This window comes from Heloderma suspectum, chromosome 1, assembly GCF_057233095.1.
Source record: "Heloderma suspectum isolate Gila_16-S chromosome 1, 16-S_ref, whole genome shotgun sequence".
Taxonomy (NCBI): Eukaryota; Metazoa; Chordata; class Lepidosauria; order Squamata; family Helodermatidae; genus Heloderma; species Heloderma suspectum.
Window position 1 is genome coordinate 355,790,980 of NC_139458.1, and position 23,205 is coordinate 355,814,184.

Consider the following 23,205-nt stretch of genomic DNA (forward strand, 5'->3'; position numbering starts at 1 on the left):
AGGTCCCATTGATAAGCACTCTTTGAGTCCGATTCTGTAGCCAACTGTGGATCCACCGGATCGTTGTTTCATCTAGCCCACTTCGAGCTAGTTTGCTCATCAGGATATCATGGGGCACTTTGTCGAAAGCTTTGCTGAAGTCGAGGTATATGATGTCTACAGCATTCCCACGGCCTACAAGGGAGGTTACTTGATCAAAAAATGAGATCAGATTTGTCTGGCAGGACTTGTTCTTGACAAATCCATGTTGGCTTCGAGTAATCACTGCATTGTTGTCAAGGTGCTCCCAGATGGATTGCTTTATGATCTGCTCCAGAATTTTCCCAGGGATTGATGTCAGACTGACTGGTCTGTAGTTCCCAGGTTCCTCCTTTTTACCTTTTTGAAGATAGGGACGACGTTAGCCCTCCTCCAGTCATCTGGCACTTCCCCCGTCCTCCATGATTTCTCAAAGAGAATAGACAGCGGTTCTGAGAGTTCTTCTGCCAGTTCCTTTATGACTCTAGGATGCAGTTCATCTGGCCCTGGAGATTTGAACTCATTCAAAGTAATGAGGTGTTCCTTGACCATATGCCTGTCGATCTCAAGCTGCAATCCTGCCCCTTCAGCCTGTACTTCGCCTTTGCCAGGGGGGTCATAGACCCTCTTTTGGGAGAAGACTGAGCCAAAGTAGGAATTGAGCACCTCTGCGTTTTCTTTGTCATCTGTTATCATTTTTCCATCCTTATTTAATAGCTGAACCACCATTTCTTTCCTCTGCCTTTTACTATGCACGTAGCTGAAGAAAGCCTTTTTGTTGTTTTTAACATCCCTTGCTAACCTCAGCTCATTCTCAGCTTTAGCCTTCCTGACGCCATCCCTGCAATTCTGTGCTATCTGCCTGTACTCTTCCTTTGTTACTTGGCCTTCTTTCCACTTCCTATATGTGTCCTTTTTTGTTTTCAGGTCATCCCTAAGCTTTTTGTGAAGACACATTGGCTTCTTCTGTTGTCTTCCACCTTTTCTTCTTGTTGGAATTGTTTGTGATTGTGCCTTGAGAATTTCCTTTTTTAAAAGCTCCCACCCACCTTGGACTCCTTTTCTCACTAGCATCGCTTGCCATGGGACCTTACTGATCATTGTTCTGAGTTTATGAAAATCAGCTTTCCTAAAATCCAGGGTACGCATTTGACTACACTCGGCTTTTGCTTCCCTTAGAACCAAAAACTCAAGTACAACATGGTCGCTTTCCCCCAGAGTTCCTGTAACTGCTACTTTATCCACTAAGTCATCTCTGTTGGTTAGGATCAAGTCAAGGATAGCCAATCCTCTAGTTCCTTCCTCAACTTTCTGTAGGAGGAAGTTATCCGCCACACAAGTCAGGAATTTCCTGGAGGGGCCATGTTTTGCAGAATTTGTTTCCCAACAAATATCGGGGAAATTGAAGTCCCCCATTACTACTACATCATGCTTCCTTAAAACATTAGCTATTTGCTTTTCAAAAGTTTCATCCTTGTCTTCTCCTTGATTGGGTGGCCAGTAGTAGACTCTGACCACCAGGTTCCTTTTATTCTTTGCTCCATTTATTTCAACCCAGATGCTCTCGATGGGGCTACCAAGCTCATCCTCCTGTATTTCTGTGCAGAGATATGTATTTTTCACATACAGTGCAACCCCACCTCCCTTTCTGTTCCTCCTGTTCTTTCTGAACAAGTTATATCCTTCAATTGCTGTATTCCAGTCATGAGAGTCATCCCACCAAGTCTCAGTTACACCTATCAGGTCATAATTTCCCTCTTGTATTAAGAGTTCAAGTTCGTTCTGTTTGTTTCCCATACTCTGGGCATTAGTATATAGACATCGAAGACCATGTGCTTCATAGTCTGGCTTTCTTCCTACATGTGTCTGAAGACTATTATTGGGCGCTATCAGAGCTGTTCTCTCCATTGCAGTGCATGTGCCTATGTCCATTGTTACCCCCAACATTACATCTCCCTTCCCTGTAGAATTCAGTTTAAAGCCCTCCTGATGAAGTTCTTCATGCTGTGGCCAAACACATTCTTCCCAGCCTTTGTGAGGTGCAACCCATCCCTAGCCAACAGCCCATCTTCCAGGAAGTATAGCCCGTGGTCCCAGAATCCAAATCTCTCTCGTCGGCACCACCTTCGTAGCCAGTCATTCACCTGGAGTATTTTTCGTTCCCTTTCTATCCCTCTTCTAACTACTGGAAGGATGGATGAGAAAACTATCTGGGCCCCAAAGTTCTTGAGTTTCCTTCCCAAAGCTTCAAAGTCTGACGTGATCTCTTCGTAACTCCGCTTGGCAGTATCATTTGTTCCCACATGGATGAGAAGAAAGGGATACCTGTCAGTGGGCTTTATGAGTGCAGGCAACCTTTCAGTCACGTCTCTAATCTGTCCTCCCGGGAGACAACATACCTGGTGAGTCCATGGGTCTTCGCGACATACTTGGGTCTCGATCCCACGCAGCAAGGAGTCTCCCACTACTACCACTCTTCTCTTCTTCTTCTTGTAGGCCTGGGTTTCATCGCCTCTGTTTGACTGACCTTTAGCCTCTTGCTCACTCTCATGCAGGTTCCCCTGTGATTCTTCCTCTGCAGGCTGTCCTCCAGTCTCATCTGCAAGTACCTGGAATCGGTTCCACAGCTCCACTGCTTCCACTGGTGCAGAGTGGCGTCTAGTTCTTCTTCTCCTAACTGTCACTGTTTTCCAAGGAGTATCCTCTATTCCATTTTTCTTCACCTCAGCATTTCCCACTGCCTCATCTTGCTGTTGCTCTTCAAGCTTCTGGTCTGCCCTTTGCTGCTGTAGTTCCCCCATTCTGTCCAAGAACTTTTCGTGTTCTCTTATTCCCCGGAGGGTCAACAGTCGCCGCTCCAGTCCACTTACTTTTTCCTCCAGCAGCGTGATCAACTTGCACTTGTTGCAGGTGTAGGCCATGTTGTTCTCAGGCAAGAAAACAAAGATTGCACACACCTTGCAGGTCACCACCACTGGAGAGTCTTGTCCTTCCATAGCCTCTTTTCCCTTTTGTGTCTAGCTTTGTGATTGTTCTAGACTAGCCTGTGCCTGCTCCTCTACTCAGTAGAGGTTAAAAGCAAAGTCCCACTGGTGTGGAAGTGTGTGCTACAAGTCAAATAAATGAAAAAAAGTTAGTAAAAAAAATTAAAAAAAATGTTAGGGGCCTCCCCCTTGACCTCCCCTGCCGAACTCCCCTGGCCAACTCCCGTTTGCTCCCCCTGTTCGCTCGCTCTGTTCGCTCGCTCTCTGGGAGCTTGCCTGCTTCTGTAGTCCCTGGACCAGCTGGAGCAGCTTGCTCTGCTCTGCTCAGCTGGGAGGTGGGAAACAATCCTCCTCAAAGTTATGATCAGAGTGGAAGCTAAATGAATCAAAACACTTACAGCACACAGTGAGTGGCTTTAAAAGAAAATGTGTTCCTCACACCTGTCAGTGAAATACCCAGCATCAAGTTTAATTTAAAAAACACAGCAGATAATAAGTAGAGAAGTTCAAAGGGATCCTTTTTAGGATTTGTGTAGAGCTCTTTGGAGAAGCATGTTGAATAAACAACAGTTAATGGAAGTTCTTACTGCTACACCCCAAGGAGGATGAGCTCTTGGGAAGTATTGGCCCCTTCTGTTTTTCTGCTGTGCCACTGAGGAAAACAAATAAGCCTACACAATACTTCGCACTTATCCCAAAGCTTTGTTAGAAATTTGGCCATGGATGCTAAGCAGTCTGGCATTTGGATGAAGGTGTGATTGCGTCCTTGAGAGGTTCAGAGGGAGAACGGCAGGAAGGCAATGCTGCTCTATCATTGCCAGTAGGTACTGCTATATACCAGCAGTGAGAATGAGATAAAAAGACTAGACAGCGTGTCTCACCCACAAGGGCTTCTAGCACATTTAGGAAGCCCTGCTAATATAGCTGCTTGTGTACAGATCCCACAGAGTTGCCAATGGAGAAAGGAAGGTCACTTAGAGATATTAAATCATGCAGAGTTCACATTTCAAAGTATCAGTGTCAATAAAAGGTCTTATCATGGGGTTTTGTAGGTAACTGAAACGGAGCTTTACAGCTGTGCACTCTGTGTTTCGATTTAACAGGTTTTTAAGACCTAAACCAATTAGTAACAGTTGTTTGATGTTTAATTCGTCATTTCACTTAATTGATTTTTTTAAAAGAAATCCCATTAATTTCAGAGACACATAAAAAGAGATACATTGGGCTTTTCTCCATTCATACTCGTTAAAGCAGTTAAGCTCTTCAGATAATCTTTCCCCACCCAACCCACCTTTTAAGGAAATTTTCAAGGAAAGCAAACAGCAGTATGCCAGGCGTATTTTTGAAATTGACAATTGATGGCCATGGCCAGTGGGGAAACTATGGGAGGACAGACCTATAAAGAAAACCTCTGAATTCAGAATTTATACCCCCCTGAGGCTGTAAGATTGCACAGAAACTCCATGAGAACAATACCTCAGAAGTGAAACTATAGCAGAGATGTCATTTCCTAACCATGTGGGGGTAGTCTTTTAATTCCTCACTGTTGTGTTTTGATGACAGCCAGAAACAGAAAGTCCCTCATTAACTTTTATACCAACAGCAGGCTGGAGACACCTGAGCCAGACTTTAAAAAGCAACCATTTCTAAGGGTAAGTTAAGCTGAAATCTCTTTGGACCAACCAGGTGATGGAAGCACACCCTGAAAATAATGATAGGAATAGTCTTACTAGGTGAGCTCATTTTCTCTAACTCAGCATACACTCTCCAATAGTAGTCTGTTCTGGATGCTTCAGTATCTCAAACTTTGACATACCACATCTCTCCAGCTGTGGAAAACAATTGTCTGGGTTTCATCAAACAAAGCTACAATACATCAGAAACTAGTTGCCAAGGTACTTCTCTCTCTTTGGAAGCAACAACAAATCCACCTGAAATTATACAGAGTTATGAAAACCTTAATACCTATCTGATGCTTGCAATTCAAATTGCAATTCTTGCAATTCATAGTTATATCACTACAAGTAAAGTAAGGATCCCCTTCAGCGTGTGCCTTAAGATAAAATGTAACACCTTTGATTTATACAATTATCATGGGGGAAATTTATTTTACTTTCTTCTTTCACTGTCATGTTCAGGCTTATGAAATCTGGACTTACTAAAAAAAAATTGTTTTAAATGCAAACCTGATCAGCAAACAGCAGCAAAAAGCTCAACTTCCTGGGGGAATTCCACCTTTCTGGTAAACAAGGGCAAGCCCTATATATCTTTTATACCAGTGCATCTGTTGGAATGCTAAAAATAATAGCGCCTTGAGGAATTGTGCACTACCTAGTTTCTGAAAGACAACATGAAGCACTTTTGTGCTACCCATATTATTTTTATACTATTTAACACTGTTGTGATTTCAAAATCTGATTTACAAGTGTCTAGGGGGTACGCCTCGCCCTTCTGATGCTTTTCTGTTTTCAAAACACTAGAAATAGTTTACAAAAAGATCTTTCCTCCAGGACTGCAGTATTCAGTATTTGTTTTAAGTTCTTGCTGTTTGCTGAACCAGTTCAGACCTTCTAAAAATATCAGCCCCATCACTTTGAATGCTCAGGAGCAAATGTGTGCATGTGCTAACAGTTGCCAATTTTCCCTTTTCTTTCTGGTGCAGCTAAGCAAGAAGCACCAAAAAGCTTTAAAGTTCATGGTATACTAACTCTGGTTTTAGCATAACTTGCCAATGGATTTTACCTCTACAGATTTTATTCAGTGAGAGCTACAAGAAAACATTAGGGATGTACGAAAGTGACTTACCTTTCGTGGATTATGTTCATGGGGGAGGGAGGCGTTCCATCCCTCCCCGGAATCCTCGATGGCTGGCTGTGCTCCGTGGCAGCTCCGCGGAGCAGCCGGCCAGGCCCAGCCTAGCCCACAGCTGTCCTCAGCCGGATTTCCAGCCGTGGAGGGCTCTGGGGAAAAAAATATAAAAATCCGCATACGCAAATGGCGGCGGCTATGGCTGCTGCCATTTGCGTTCCTTATTTTTGGCTGTCTGAATCTACGTAAATATTTACGTAGACTTTGATGGCGAAAATAAAGGAGAACGCAAATAGCGTAGCGGATGCTATTTGCGTTCCTTTTTGAGTCACCGTTTTAGCCTACATAGGCTAAAACGGCAAATCAAAAAGGGACGCAAATAGCGCCCGCTACACTATTTGTGTTCCCCTTTATTTTCGCTGTCGTAGTCTACGTAAATATTTACGTGACTAAGACGGCCAAACATAAGGAATGCAAATGTTGGTGGCCGTAGCCACCGCCATTTGCGTACGCGTTTGTTTTTTTAAAACCCACCCAGCCATGATAGGCTACGTAAAGATTTACGTAGCCTATCACTAGGGTTGGCGGAGAATTTCTCCCCGAAACTTCGGGGGGCTGAGCGCCAACGTGTTCGGCCCCCCGAAGAAGTTTCGGGGAGAAATTCTCCGCACCCCCCCCGGGACGGGACTTACCTTTGGCGAATGTCCCTCCCGGCGGCAGGTCCCGGCGGCGGTTCGTAGGGTCTTCATCAGGGGCGGGGGTAGGGGTGGACAAAAGTCACTTACCTTTTCTCGCAGCTTGTTCGTGGTGGGGGGGAGCGCTTCGCTGCTCCCCCCGCAAAGTTCAGGCCGGGGGGGGAGGCTTCCCGCCTCGCCCGGCCGAAATTCAGGCCGGGGGGGGAGGCTTCCTGCCTCGCCCGGCCGAAATTCAGGCCGGGGAGGAGGCTTCCCGCCTCGCCTGGCCGCGAACACGAAAGTAACAAAAAAAAAAAAAAGTCCCCTGATAGGCTACGTGACGATTCACGTAGCCTATCATGGCTAGATCTGGAAAGTCAGCCATGATAGGCTACGTGAATCGTCACGTAGCCTATCACGGGTGACTTTAAAAAAAAAAAAAGTGCGTACGCGAATGGCGGCCCCCATAGGGAGCCGCCATTCGCGTTCCTTATTTAGTTGCTGTAGTCTACGTCAATGTTTACGTAGACTACGGCGACCAAATAAGGAAGGGGAATGGCGGCTCCCTATGGGGGCCGCCATTATCCGTACACACTTTTTTTTTTTTTTTTAAAGTCACCCGTGATAGGCTACGTGATGATTCACGTAGCCTATCACGGCTGACTTTGCAAATCTAGCCATGATAGGCAACGTGAATCGTCACGTAGCCTATCAGGGGACGGTTTTTTTTTCTTTCTTTCATTGCAATGGCGGGGGCGGCAGCCGGTCAAAAGACCGGCTACCGCTCCCGCCCCGCTCGAACACCGGACGAACCGCCAGCCGGACCCGCCGCCGGGAGGGACATTCAGGGAAGGTAAGTCCCGTCCTGGGGGGGGGGTGCGGGGTGCAGGGTGTGTGTGGAGGATTTCTCCCCGAAACTTGTTCGGGGGGCCGAACACATTGGTGCTCGGCCCCCCGAAGTTTCGGGGAGAAATTCTCCGCCATCCCTAGGCGGGGGCGGCAGCTGATCTTTCGACCAGCTGCCACCGCCGCCATTCCAATAACAGTAAAAACAAAACAAAACCGCCCCCGTGATAGGCTACATGACGATTAACGTAGCCTATCACGGCTAAATTTGCAAAGTCAGCCATGATAGGTTACGTAAATCGTCACGTAGCCTATCACGGGTGACTTTAAAAAAAAAAAAAGCGTGTACGGCTAATGGCGGCCCCCATAGGGAGCCGCCATTCGCATTCCTTATTTGGTCGCTGTAGTCTATGTAAAGATTACGTAGAGTACGGCGAAAATAAGGGCAACGCAAATAGCGTTGCCCTTATTTTCGCCATAGTCTACGTAAAGATTTACATAGACTACAGTGACCAAATAAGGAATGCGAATGGCGGCTCCCTATGGGGGCCGCCATTAGCCGTACACGCTTTTTTTTTTTTTAAAGTCACCCGTGATAGGCTACGTGACGATTTACGTAACCTATCATGGCTGACTTTGCAAATTTAGCCCAGAGTGAAGAACACGGAATAATGGGCTCAAGTTACAGGAAGCCGGCTGAACATCAGGAAAATGTCCTGACTGTTAGAGCAATACAACAATGGAACCAATTACCAAGGGAGGTAGTGGGCTCTCCCACACTGGAGGCATTCAAGATGAAGCTGGACAGCCAGGGCCCAGGGATGCTTTGACTTGGATTCCTGCATTGAGCAGGGGGTTGGACTCGATGGTCTTATAGGCCCCTTCCAACCCTACTATTCTATGATCTCAATGACTGCAAAGTACTTTTAGCAAGTGACCCAGTTTCATCCCCTTTCATTCTTTGTTTGAAAGGTGTCAGTGATTACTAGTCCAGGAAATATTAGTAATTATAGATATGCTCCAGGGTAAAATCTGGGCTAGCTTACAAAAGCTCCACATATTTTGTAATGTGTGGAGGGGATCCAGTGTTTTCTATAGCAAAGTGATCACTGCCCAGTGAGATTTCCTACACATGTATACAGAGGGGTTTAAAGATGTGACATCCACAAACAGCAAGCTTACTGCATAAAACACAGATGTAACACTGGTTTTTCTCAACAGCAATCATAATGGCACCAAAATGGGTCTTGCACCCATTTCAGCTGCTAGATTGTCACCTCTCTATACTGAAGGACAGCAACCAGCACTACAGGGGCAGCTAATGACAGAATGTAGCATTAAAACACCAAACAGTGGCAGAAGAAAAAACATATATGTATTCTAATTTAGATTCACTGGAAAAGACCCTGATGCTGGGAAAGATTGAAGTAGGGATGTCACATCATGTCAGAGAATTCCGCCACGGATCTCGGTGAGGCCAAATGCCAGTGCATTTGGCCCCCTGAACTCCGTGGCGGAATGGCCTGCCACCCGCCGGGGATCCCCCCCTGGGATTAGACTTACCTGGGGCGGATATTCCAGGCAGCAGCGGCTGTGGCGGCTGGTCTTCCGACCGGCTGCCGCCACCGCCATTTGCAGTCCTGTAAAAAAAAACAACCAACAACGACGTGATAGGCTACGTAAAGATTTACATAGCCTATCATGGCTGGGTTTAAAAAAACAAAAACAAACCGCGTATGCAAATGGAGGCGGCTACGGCCGCTGCCATTTGCGTTCCTTATTTTTGGCCGTCTTAGTATACGTAAATATTTACGTAGACTATGATGGCGAAAATAAAGGGGAACGCAAATAGCGTAGCGGGCGCTATCTGTGTCTCTTTTTGATTCATCGTTTTAGCCTACGTAAATATTTATGTAGGCTAAAATGGTGAATCAAAAAGGGACGCAAATAGCGCCTGCTATGCTATTTGTGTTCCCTTTTATTTTCGCCGTCATAGTCTACGTAAATATTTACGTAAATATCTGACTTTGCAGATCTAGCCGTGATAGGCTACGTGAATCGTCACGTAGCCTATCAGGGGGCGTTGTTTTTTTTTCTTCTAACTTTCGCGTTCGCGGCTGGGCGAGGCGGGAAGCCTCCTCCCCGGCCTGAATTTCGGCCGGGGCGAGGCGGGATGCCTCCCCCCCCGGCCTGAACTTCGCGGGGGGAGCAGCGAAGCGCCTCCCCCCCACCGCGAACGTCCTTCGAGGACAGGTAAGGGACTTTCGTCCACCCCTAATCACGTGGCGGTGAAGGCAGCAAAAAAGGAATATTATGCTGCCTCTATCACGTCCGCAGAGTGCCTTCCCAGGAGGCTGTTCCAAGTGGTCTGGAGCCTGGTTGGTCCTGTGGCTCCGGAACCACTGGAGCATTCTAAGGCCTCCTGTGAGGCCTTGGCAAGGCACTTTGCAGATAAAATTGATCAGATTAGGAGCGTTATTCCGTGTGCTGTGGATACAGTTAGTGAGCAAGAGGCGGTCTTTGGCAAACCGGTTTTGTGGGATCAGTTCCAGCTTCTTCCTCCTGATGAAGTGGACAAGGTGCTTTCATCTGTAAGGCCGACCACCTGCTTACTTGATCCTTGCCCATCTTGGCTCATTATGGGCTACAGAGAAAGACTGGGTGAGGGGATCAGGGCGGTGGTGAATGCCTCCCATGAGGAGGGAGTGATGCCATCAGCCCTCAAGGAGGCAGTGATAAGACCGCTCTTAAAGAAGTCCTCCTTGGATCACCAAGTTCTGAACAACTTTTGCCCGGTTTCAAATCTGCCATTTTTGGGCAAGGTGATTGAGCGGGTGGTGGCGATGCAGTTGAAGGCACACTTGGAAGGAACCGATTATCTAGACCCATTTCAGTCAGGCTTCAGGCTTGGGCATGGGACAGAAACGGCCTTGGTCGCCTTGGTGGATGCGATGAGGAGGGCTCTGGATAGGGGTGAATGCTCCTTCCTTGTTCTCCTTGACCTCTCAGCGGCTTTTGATACCGTTGACCACGGTATTCTCCTGGACCTCCTGGAGGGGTTGGGCATTGGAGACACCGTATTGCGGTGGTTCCGGTCCTTCCTCTCCGGTAGGTACCAGAGGGTAGCACTGAGAGAGGAGGTTTCGGACCCATGGCTGCTCACTTGTGGGGTACCACAGGGTTCCATCCTCTTCCCGATGCTATTTAACATCTATGTGAAGCCACTGGGGGCTATCATCAGGAGGTTTGGGGTGCGGTGTCATCAATATGAGGATGACACGCAGCTCTACCTCTCGTTCAAATCTTCACCAAGGTTGGCTGTAGAATCCCTGTCCAAATGTCTGGAGATGGTGAGTGTCTGGATGGGGAGAAATAAGCTAAAGCTGAACCCTGACAAGACCGAGGTACTTTTGGTGGGAGACAAGAGGAGGCTGGGGGATGTTGACCTGGTGTTGAATGGGGTACGGCTACCCTTGAAAGACCAGGTCCGCAGTCTGGGGGTCATTTTGGACTCCCAGCTGCCCATGGAGGCTCAGGTGTCAGCTGTGAGCTGGACAGCGCTGTATCAACTCCATCTGATACGGCGGATGTGCCCCTTCCTTCCCGACCATCTGCTCCCATCGGTAGTACATGCCCTGGTCTCCTCTCATTTAGACTACTGTAATGCGCTCTACATGGGGTTACCCTTGAAGACGGTTCGGAAGCTGCAGCTGGTACAGAACGCAGCGGCTCGCCTGATTAAAGGCAGCCGCTGGCGAGATCACATCACTCCAGTGCTGAAGGAGTTGCACTGGTTATCAGTTGTTTTCTGGGCCAAATTCAAGGTGTTGGTTTTGACCTTTAAAACCCTAATGTCAGGGTGGAAACTGAGCCCATAGAGCCCCAGAGCAGTTCTGATTCTGAGGAAGAACAGCAATCTGTGGGAGAGGAGCTCGCTCATCTCTCACAAGCACAGCAGCTGGCAGAGATTCTTCCTGCCAGCATTCCTGGGAGAGATAGTGACCCTGGCAGTGAGAGAGTGCTGGACGGGGGCTTGCTGGATGCTTGGCGCAGACGCAGGGAGCGATGACAGATGGAGGGCGCTGAAAGGAGGCATTCCGCTCGTTTCGCACTCAAACAATGGTCGCGTCCTGAGAACCCAAGAGAAAGAGGGAGGATCTCTCCACAGCCCATAAGTTCAGAGTCTTCCCGTGGTTCCCCTTCAAACGGGGACCAACTGCCTTACCTGGAGCTTAGGCTACTCTGCTATCTTTCCTCAGTGCTGTTCCTTGTTTAGTCGCTAGTGATTAATATCTGAAAGAGTCATAAATAGGGTTGGTGGAGAATTTCTCCCCGAAACTTCGGGGGGCCGAGCGCCAACGTGTTCGGCCCCCCGAACAAGTTTTGGGGAGAAATTCTCTGCCCCCCCGCCCCCCACACACCCCCCGGGACGGGACTTACCTTTGGCAAATGTCCCTCCTGGCGGCGGGTCCGGCCGGCAGTTCGTTGGGTCTTCGTCTGGGGCAGGAGCGGCAGCCGGTCTTTCGACCGGCTGCCGCCGCCGCCATTCCAATAAAAGAAAAAAAAAACGCCCCCGTGATAGGCTACGTGATGATTTACGTAGCCTATCACGGCTGACTTTGCAGATCTAGCCGTGATAGGCTACGTTAATCGTCACGTAGCCTATCACGGGGGCGTTTTTTTTTTTTAACTTTTAATTTCGCGGCCGGGCGAGGTGAGGCGCCTCCTCCCCGGCCTGAATTTCGGCTGGACGAGGTGGGAAGCCTCCCCCCACCGGCCTGAACTTCACGGGGGGAGCAGCGAAGCGCCTCCCCCCCACCGCGAAAAGCTGCGAGACCAGGTAAGTGACTTTCGTGCACCCCTAGTCATAAAGTAATAAAGGAATAAAGCCTTGGAAAGAATCCTCGTCATCTGTGTCCTGAGTTGGCTATTGGAGGGGACTGCAAGAGGCAGCTAGGGCGCTCCTGACACCTATATGGTTCTGGCCCAGCCTATCTTAAGGAGCACCTCTAGCAATACCAGACAGGCCACTTAACAAGATCAGCCTCAGATGGCCTTCTCTCTGTCCCATCAGCCAGGACAGCTAGACTGGTAGGGACGAGGGAGAGGGCCTTTTCTGCGGTGGCCCCCACTCTGTGGAACTCCCTCCCTAGAGAACTCAGCCATGCCCCCTCTTTAATGAGCTTCCGCTGTGCATTAAAAACGTGGTTGTTCAGGCAGGCATTTGGGGTGGGTTAGGGTATTGTAGAAAATGTTTTTATTGTAGAATGTTATTGTTTTAAACCGTTTTATTATATATTCTGTACATCACCCAGAGTGGCTGGGTAACCAGCCAGATGGGTGATTAATAAATTTAATAAATAATAATAATAATAATTTAGACAGGATGCAACCAAGGATCCAACCACAGAAAGACAATCTCATATAATGATTGTATAAACACACCAGGTCTCATTAGTTGGTATTTTAAACCAGAAAATGGAAGTGACATGTAGCTACCAAACCTTGATATAGACAGCTATTAATAGGCTACTATTAAGAAAACAAACAAACCTTCCCTCTCTACTTTTTTTGTTTTTGTTTTTAATCTACTTCTACATAAACCACATACAGATGACCACACTGCTCCACGATGAGCTCTTTTACCCATGAGTAGCTTCACTGCCGAGATTATCCCAAAAAACTGAAGTGACAGAGAAAACCTTCAAGCAGGTGCCAAGAGAGAGTGTATATACTGGAAATTACATTTCCCAGTGCATTTTGGATAAGCATCTTCAGGGGGCAGAAATGCAAGCTGGGCTTCTCAGTAATATGGGGGGGGTCTCTTCAGATCCACACAGAACAGAAGACAAAGTGTGGGAAGATGGGGTGGCCAGACGCCAACATTGGACCTCACTGTCCAGCCAAGCTGCATCTATTTAACTCTTCCTGGGCTGATCGGCCTATGCCGGCCAGCCTGAAGGATGAGCCTGGCAGATGGCCTGAGAGGGAACGTTTCCCCTCTGGTCCCCTCCTAGACTATGTATTGGGACCCAGGCCAATGTTTTTCAAGTATGTTCTCCCTCCTGCCTTAATTGCCTTTTCCAATATTCCTCGCTATAGTGTCCTCTCAATTCAATTCAATTTTGTTACGGTTGTAGACCAGCATGGTGTCTAGTCTGTCAGTCGTCAGGACTGGGAAGGCATTTTCACCCACATCGCTGGTTGGTCTTTGTTTCCAGGTTGTTGTTGTTTTGCCTGCCTCAGAGCAAGCAAGTTTATGTTTCTTGCCCTTGAGTTCTTCTTCCTTGTTTGCTTAACCTGCGTGTCAAAACTGCCTGTTGATGGCATTGGGTCTGTGAGCAAGGACCATAGCCAGGCAGTGAGTAGGGGTGGATTTCCCACAGGACCCCATGGGGGACCTTAAAGGGTCTTGAGGATAAGGGTGTGGGTCAGGGAGTGGGGAGGCCAATTTGGCTACACATCCTAGTTGATGGTGGCAGAGCTGCATATCCTCTTGTATGCCCTAAGTTAGACTTCCTCTCAGACACCTCCACAGCAGAAGGGCTGGGAATGCCACTGTCAGCAGTCAGGTTATCAGAGATAACCTGGGTTCCTTCTCTTGCTACTCATAAATATGATGAAAGCAGTTATCAGTAAAGTTGTGCCCTATATAACCAAGGCATGCATCTGTACTCTTCCTTCCTCTCTTTATCCCTTCTTTGGTTTCTACCATGGGGACAAATTGTTCTATACCAAAGTGGTATTCCTGAAGTCTTTTAGTTGACATAGCATTTGAAGGATGTAGAAGAAATGGCAAATGTTGTCCCAATAAAGACACTCTTTGAAATGCACTGCGGTTTCAGCTGGTTTTGATGCTGCCCTCTCCCCCGCCCCCCATCCTGTAGTGAGGGTAATTTTACTACACATCAGCATCACATGCAAGAGTTTGGTAAGAACAGGTATCTGTATTCAAACATAGTTTCCTTCTGGAGATTTTAATCCGCATTGGTAAGTGTGAGAACAGATCCATGGTTGGTAGTTATTTCAGATTACTTTATCTGGAGTAAAAGGCTGTGATGTTGTGCACAGGCACTCTGACATTAAATCAGAGCGTCAATGATAAAATCAAAATGGTGAGGCCCACATTACTTCTTGAGCTGGATGGGGATTATCTTCGGTGTTTATGGTGGAGACACACCGGCAACCTTAAAGGCAGCATGGCTAGTGCCTAGTGTATGCTGAATCTGTTCAGTAGTTTTCCCCCAGCAGCTGGGTGACACTTTGGTCCTAGTGGATGGCACAAGCTATTGAAGCGATTCAGCATAGTGTGCCTGAAAGATGAATTGTAAAAGAGACAGATGATAGTTTTATAACTCCCAAGTATCTGTGAAGTGATGGACACCCCACTATTCTTTTCAAAGCTGACTTATCTTTTAACCTATTGGAAAGGCTCATTTTGTACAGCACTGTCAGCAGACAGTCAAGGCAACATCAGCAGCACTGAGAAACACTTTAATGGACTATATTGTGCTGTGCCTGAGATGGAGAAAAAAAAGAAAAACATCTATTTAGCTTCAAAATGTGTATATCTTTCTGGAAAATCCCTTTCCTTTTCCCCATAGAGAAATTGTCTAATCCTAGATTTATAACGTGTGCCCTTTGATTTTTTTCAAATATTGCTTTTAATTAACCTACTGTATTTTTGTCTTGTAAAATGCAAGCCAGATAACACTGAGCATTAGTGTTAACATTATCACTTATGAGGTGTCTTAGTAGAATCCCATATTCTAATGTTGCAATAAACCATCCGTTGTTTATCTGCTCTTGCAAGCAGGAGGAGTGAACAGGCTGCGTGTACTAGCATGTTGTTCATTCACGGTAACCCAGGATAAGTCAAGAATCCTGGCTTATCATTATGTGCAAATGCAGCCAATGTATCTATGTGAGACAACAAGAGCGATTTTTATTCCAACACATTTTGGTCACCACGTATACACTTCCTTGCAGCATCCTAACTCCCTTGCAGCATCCTAACTCCCTTGCAGCATCCTAACTTCCTTGCAGCATCCTAACTCCCTTGCAGCATCCTAACTTATAGCCTAAATAGGTTGGATGGGAATGCAACAAAACAGATTTTGTTCATCCATTCAGTGGCAGAAGCAACACTGTGATTTCTATTATAAAAATCAGAAACTCTGTTTTGGGAAATAAGAAACATATCCCACCATAACAAGAAAGCAGAACAAAAACAAACTAATAAAAATGGAGAGGGAGGAAAAACAGAGAATAGAAACAAACGCCCAAATAATGTGAAGTCTCTGAATTGCCACAATTGTGTTCATGGTCTTCTTCAAACTGACTTACCCAACATCTGTACAGGTTATACATGAGATGCACCGACTATTTGTTGTAATGAGGTTCAGTGCCACAGATGTCTCACTGTCAGGGGTTGGGTGCGCTCCACATTTAAAGTAGAATTCCTGCAATATTGAAGTAGAGATAAAAAGAAGATTACATACCCGCACTTCATGTCCTCTCTTTATCTTAGTCTAAGTGAGGCAGTAGATAAATCACTACTGCCAGGAGAAAAAGAGGATGCTCATTAGGGATGTTTTAGAAAGAATGCCTGACATTATCTTTGGGCAAGTTGTATATGTTGGTCTTTGGACATCAGCTGAGGGAAGGAAATGTCTTAGCATCTGCATAGATTCTGTGCTGGTTTTTTGGATTACAGAGGCCAAAATTATATAGAAACACAAAGGCCCTGATCCTGCAAAGAGTGATCCACATGTAGAAAGAGGTTTCCTCATTTGGATCTTCCCCACTGCACACACATCTGCTATGTGGGAAGGGGTTTCCCACATCCAGGTGTTCATTGAAATAACAAATGGATACACCCAGTTTTGGAACCAGGTCAGGGCCATACATGGCTATATCTAAATCTAGACTGTCTAGTGAATCCCTGAGGTCAGTGCTTATTGGATACTAGAGAGACTCGAACCTGGAACCTGAAATTCAGTGAGGAGAAGGAACTGCTTCTTGACCAAAGACAGAAGGCCAAGATCCTAGTTTTTTCATGTCTACATTATACATTGTGAATGGATTTCCCCTTCCCTTGCAATCTCTCACATGCCTCTCAAATCTCCTCTGGAGGTACACAGGGGACCGCAGGGGGTGGGGAGAACAATGGGGAGTCCTGTGGAGTGAGTGGAAGTCCACTCGTGCAAAATTGGACTTAACACATTGATATCAAACATCTTTGAGCTCTCACAGAGTCAAGATTCCATTCTATAATCTGATACTGAAATAGAAAAATAGAAACATAAATGTGCAAACATGGACTGAAATGTTGAAAGGTCAACAGGGAAACTATTTCTATGGCACCACTTTGGGGGGGTGGCATTTTCTCCAAGAGACAACTGAAATTACCACAGAATAGGGATGGGAGAACCAGGGATGCTCAAGTTCATTGAGCATCTCTGAACTCTACTTCATAGCTCGGTTCGTATCATTCCCATTCTCATTTGCAACCTGTCTTTACTTTTCATTCCAACAGGAGAAGTGCACATTTTGAATGGGAAAAGTGAGATTTTTGTGCTTTGTGCATTAGAAAAATGAGTATTTCAAATGTGCATTTTTTAAAAGCACATTTTTTTAAAAAAAGATGCACATTTGAAATACTCATTTTTCTAATGCGATTGTAAGTTCATGAATTTACACTCCCCCCCCCCCAATATGCCCCTTTTGTGTTTGGGATTGCAAGCAGACCCAAGTTCGAATGATTTGCAAACTGAAGCCAAATTCTCATACATCCCTACCACAGAAGCATGGTGACAGAATGAAAGTAACCCATTAAAAATGTAACACTTGAGAGCTTCTGTGCAAAAGTTCAAAGTACAAAACAACTTACTGTGTTGTAAACCCAACAGATTTGTCTACCTCTGCAGATATGACAAATTGTGAACAGGGCGCATAAACATCCCAGCAGCAGAGAACAGAGAGAACATACAAAACACAGTGTGCTGTGTGCTGCATTTAATAATGAATATAATTTTCCTGATGAAAGGGATTTTGTTCTGTGTGCTGGGTATGTAATTTACAGTCTCCATGTTGCTTATCGAGATGGCCAAATAACGGATGGTTAGTGAAGTAGGAATGCAGCCATAGAGCAGAATTTCATCCTATTAATTTAAAACAGGTATTTTCAACATTTGTCAAACCTATAAATAGCAAGACAATTTTCAGGAGAACCTCACACCCATTTTTGTTCTTGGTGGTATGCACAACAGGCTGGTTGAACTAATAGTCATGTTTACATTGCAAAAAATTGCCACAGGTTAGGGCAGTGTTGATTGCTGGGATCTTTGCATGTTGCATGTACATTGGACTCTCCAAAAATAAAACTTTGTGATGTGTCACTTAGTCCATATTATGGTGACAACAAAACCCCTTTGTTAGTATTTTATTTGTGCAGATCGTTTAGGTCCATTGTGCATCGTTCTAATACAGCCCTGACTACAGGAAGTGCTTTAATATATTAATAGTATTACTCCAGATCTCTCTGAAGCACCTCTTCAAATTGTCATGGTATCAAGAAAGAACCTACTTAATCTTTAGAGTATTTTAATTTTGTGTGTGTTTATGTGCATGCATTTTCAAGGTCACGGGTGAGAATCTATTGAGAAAAGACAAAGGAGTGTATATTTCGTGCTCCTCCTCTTTTATCTTAATAGTGTTTATAATCTGGATATTTCCTCTGAAGAATATATCCAAGGATGTCAGAGTTATGGGGCTATGGTTAAGGGACCAGCCACATGTATAGATCATGCTTTGCCTGGTATTTAAGAAAAAGTAATTTAAAAAAACTGGATCCACAGAGGAGTCATGAATGCCCCCCCCCCCAGCTATACACATAGCTAGAGACTTAGGGTTTTTACCCTAAATGTAGGGTTTAGACAACCCTAATTCATTACTAATATGGTTGCATACATTACATAGGGATTCAAACACAGACTTTTAAGAGCTAAGCACTCAAACCCTGGGCCTGTCAGTTTCGGTTTCCCCATGTACAATTTTTTTAAAAATCATTCTTTTTTGTCCCAATATGGAGAACTTCGTGAATTTTGGTATAATCTTATCAAAACCAAAGTGAAATGAAATTCTTACCCATCCCTAGTCTCAACAAGAAACTGTATTTCCTTTGAGACAACACACACACACTGTTTTCCAAGAGTATTGCACATTTGCACCATATGTCATTGCCCCTTGGGAACTGTAGTTCCCAGCACCAGCTGCGGGGGCATAGGAAGTTGCTTTATACCTAGAAAGACCATTAGTCCATCCAGCCCAGTACTGTCTACACTGACTGCCAACAGATCTGCAGGGTTTCAGGCAGGGTTTTTCCCAGCCCTACCTGGAGATGGCAGGGATTGAACCTGGGACCTTCTGCATGCAAAGCAGGGGCTCTGTCACCAAGCTACAGCTGTCCCCCACACAACGCCACTTGGAAATTCAACCAACTCCTTCGCCTGCCCCCCAAGACACCTGAGAATACGAAAGGGATTTAGATCTGGCTGGGGGAGAATACGCACATAAAACATTTGCAGGAAACAATCTGATTCAAAGAAAACTGATTCAAAGAAAAGGTAGTCATTAAATAAATCGATGCTTAGTCAGGTGGTGTAATAACTTACTTTCACAACAATCAACAAGAGTTTCAAAGGGGTTGGATCCAGATTTTAGGTGTGTACAACTGGACGGGTGGAAGCAGATATTCCCGCCCCCTCCTCCCTACAGCAAGCCCCACACCCAGGGCCGACCCTACCATTAGGAAGATTGAGGCAGTCACCTCAGGCAGCAGATGCTGGGAGGTGGCAGCAAGGTGTTGGAGGAGAGAGCTGTGGGCAACATGGGCTGCCCTGCACCCTTAAGTTACCCTGCTGCTTTCCAGTGTGGTGGAGGATGCTCTCCCATTGCCAGTGTTGAAGAAAGATTCAACGGTGAATCCAGTCAGCTTTTGTACATGGGATGGGAGGGACCGCCATCTTGTCTTTCACCTCCAGCAGCTAAATGGCTTGGGCCAGCCTGCCTACACCACCCTGAAAATACAAACGGGCAGGGAGGGGACCCTGCTGAATGAGCTGAGCTGGTGTGTGTGTGCATGTGTGTAATCCCCAGAATTCAAGCAGAGGCTCCTTCTGTGAGCAGACATACCAAGGTTCTGATTCCATGTCATTCTCTTGAACTTGTTAGAAGTCATGAATCAGTTATCCCCCGCTTTAAAAAGAAAACTTTTCTCAAATACTGAAATAACTCATCCTTCTGACCATTATTATATCTATCCACTGGTTAAGAAATGCTTAAATACATTTATGATGTAATCCTATGCATGTTTAGACAGAAAAAAAAAGTCCTACAATTCCCAGCATTCCCCAGCCAGCATGGCTGGTTGGGGAATGCTGGGAGTTCTAGGACTTTTGTTGTTGTCTAAACATGCATAGGATTGTGCCATGCATGGTGTTTCATGCGCAGGGTGGAGTAAATGGCCTTCAGATCCCTTTAGGATGGATATATTTTGAATAGAGCACACTGTAACTACAGAGATGCAATAGGTATTTAATACATTGTATGATTTAGATATGAATATTTAGTTGCCATAAAGTGGGGTTTGCTTCTGAGGAGGTAGCTGATAAGTGCAAAGCAATTCCCAGTGAATCTGTGCTCTTTTGTTTCATGCCAGGCTCGTCGTAAGTGGAGAGGGAAATAATCGCATGTAATGAGCTACCACATTTTCAGCGTATGGATGTTCCACAACGTCACAATTTGATGCATTGTTATCTCCAGAGACCAGATGTTATAACTTTCATCTTTTGTAATTAATCTGTGCGCATATATCTATATATCTATATCTATATATATCCTATTTCTATGTGCTCTTTGCTTAGAATGCTGTGCAAATTATTAACTAAAAGGAAATTATTATTAGACAGCCAACAGATGTGCATATTCTGTGCATAATCTTTGGGTGGGTGGGTTTTTTTAAAAAGGGCAGTGTTACTATAAATGTCTGATTACTACATGTAGGAGTTACATTTTCCCAGTAAATTAATTCTAGATAATATTTGTTTGCTGATATAAATGTTAGCTGCAAACTGCAAGGAGCATATTCCAGTGTAGCCCCATTGACCCTCCAACAACTGTTCAGCCTTTTGGCATCTGTGTGGATTGTTGCCATTAGGCTTAATGGAGGCATGCCTCTATTTCCTGGGCGGTACTTGGCAGAGTGGAGGACAGGACGGCCTGGAGTGCTATGGTCCATGGGGTCACGAAGAGTCGGACACGACTTAACGACTGAACAACAACAACTTGGCAGATCAAGGTAAAGCGCTAAGGCTGTAATTTTAAATATAATGTATTAGTGAATGGCAACCTAATACCCACCCCCATCCCTAAGCTAGATTCAGAATAGGATGTGTTAAACAAATGTATTTTTCAAAACATCTGAAATAGATGTTTTTATTTCCACACCCATTCCAAAGCTTCATCCTGTCTTGCTGCTAATTATGCCATTAGGACTCAGGAGCAGGATCATCCTCACATCAGCCTCTCTCTTCTCCCTCCCTCAAAAAACATACAACTGTGAGATCTATACACAAAGCGCTCATTGCAGGGCTGCCGTTAGATCTTTGGCACTGCTGTGGCAGCATCCTTGGTGCAAATGTCTATAGGAGATGCAGTTCCCGTGGATCCTGATATGCCTACTCACATGCCAAAATCCATGGAAACTGCATCTCCCATAGATCCTTGCGCCAAGGTACTACTGCTGCAAGGCCTCCACACAGGGTGACTGAAAATATTTTGCTTCCTAAGGCAAAAATAAGGAGGTTTGGAGCCTGGGGGTACTCCTAGATCCATCACTGTCACTGGAAGCCCAAGTGGCCATTTACCAGCTTCAGCTAGTTTGCCAGCTATGATCTCTCCTGGGAAGGGATCAGGGATGGGGGAGAATTTCTCCCTGAAACTTCGGGGGGCTGAGCACCAACGCATTCGATCCTCCGAAGGTTGTTCGGGGAAAAATTCTCCGCCCCCCCGCCCCCCCGCCTGGGATGGGACTTACCTTTCATGAACGTCCCTCCCGGCGGCGGGTCCTGGCAGCGGGTTGGCAGGTCTTCGTCAGGGGTGGGGGCGGCAGCCGGTCTTTCGACCGGCTGCCGCCGCCATTACAAGAAAAGTAAAAAAAAAAACACGCCCCTGTGATAGGCTACGTAACGATTAACGTAGCCTATCACGGCTAGATTTGCAAAGTCAGCCATGATAGGCTACGTTAATCGTCGCGTAGCCTATCACGGGTGACTTAAAAAAAAAAAAAGCGCGTACGGCTAATGGCGGCCCCCATAGGGAGCCGCCATTCTAGGGGTGGACGAAAGTCACTTACCTGTCGTCAAAGGCCGTTCGCGGTGGGGGGGAGGCGCTTCGCTGCTCCCCCCGCGAAGTTCAGGCCGGGGGGGAGGCTTTCTGCCTCGCCCGGCCGAAATTCAGGCCGGGAAGGAGGCGCCTCGCCTTGCCCGGCCGCGAACGCGAAAGTAAAAAAAAAACCAAACAAACGCCCCCTGATAGGCTACGTGACGATTCACGTAGCCTATCACGGCTAGATCTGCAAAGTCAGCCATGATAGGCTACGTGAATCGTCACGTAGCCTATCACGGGTGACTTAAAAAAAAAAAAAACTTAAAAAAAACGCTATTTGCGTTGCCCTTATTTTCGCCGTAGTCTACGTAAATCTTTACGTAGACTACAGCGACCAAATAAGGAACGGGAATAGCGGCTCCCTATGGGGGCCGCCATTATCCGTACACACTTTTTTTTTTTTAAAGTCACCCGTGATAGGCTACGTGACGATTGACGTAGCCTATCACAGCTGACTTTGCAAATCTAGCTGTGATAGGCTACGTGAATCGTCATGTAGCCTATCAGGGTGCGTGTTTTTTTTTTTTCTTTCATTGCAATGGCCGGACCAGCCACCGGGAGGGACATTCGGTGAAGGTAAGTCCCGTCCTGGGGGGGTGTGCGGGGGGCGGGGGGGGTGCGGAGGATTTCTCCCCGAAACCTGTTCGGGGGCCGAACACGTTGGCGCTCGGCCCCCCGAAGTTTCGGGGAGAAATTCTCCACCATCCCTATGCCATTCACGTTCCTTATTTGGTCCCTGTAGTCTATGTAAATCTTTACGTAGACTACAGGGACCAAATAAGGAACGCGAATGGCGTCTCCCTATGGGGGCACCATTTGCGTACGCGCTTTTTTTTTTTCAGAGTCACCCGTGATAGGCTACGTGACGATTAACGTAGCCTATCACGGCTGACTTTGCAGATCTAGCCGTGATAGGCTACGTTAATCGTCACGTAGCCTATCATGGGGCTTTTTTTTTTTAACTTTTCTTTTGAAGTTCATGGCCGGGGAGACGGGGCGCTTCTCCCCGGCCTGAATTTCGGCTGGGCGAGGCAGGAAGCCTCCCCCCCGGCCTGAATTTCGGCTGGGCGAGGTGGGAAGCCTCCCCCCCCGGCCTGAACTTCGGGGGGAGAAGCGAAGCGCCTCCCCCCCACCGCGAAGCAAGCTGTGAGACCAGGTAAGTGACTTTCGTACATCCCTAGAAGGGATAAGATACCTTGGCCACAGTGTTCCAGGTGCTAGTAACCTCAAGACTGGATTACTGCAATACGCTCTATGTGGGGCTGCCCTTGAGGCTGCTCCAGATGCTGGAGTTAGTGCAGAATGCAGCAGCTCAGCTGTTATCGGGAGCTGCCCCTTTTCAGTATGCAACCTCTTTGCTGAGGGAACTGCACTGGCTACCTATTCATTACTGGGCCAGGTTTAAAGTATTAGTACTAGTGTACAAA

The 23,205-nt window shown here is 46.3% G+C and overlaps 1 protein-coding gene across 1 annotated transcript in view; it reads right to left on the reverse strand.

Moving 5' to 3' along the window:
• Positions 1-23,205, reverse strand: part of PRKN (parkin RBR E3 ubiquitin protein ligase) — a 1,219,260-nt gene that overhangs the window by 612,122 nt on the left and 583,933 nt on the right. Inside the window, exon 6 of the mRNA XM_084827978.1 lies at positions 15,677-15,792. Within this exon, the coding sequence (XP_084684104.1) occupies positions 15,677-15,792 (116 nt within the window). The remainder of the gene's footprint in view (positions 1-15,676; positions 15,793-23,205) is intronic.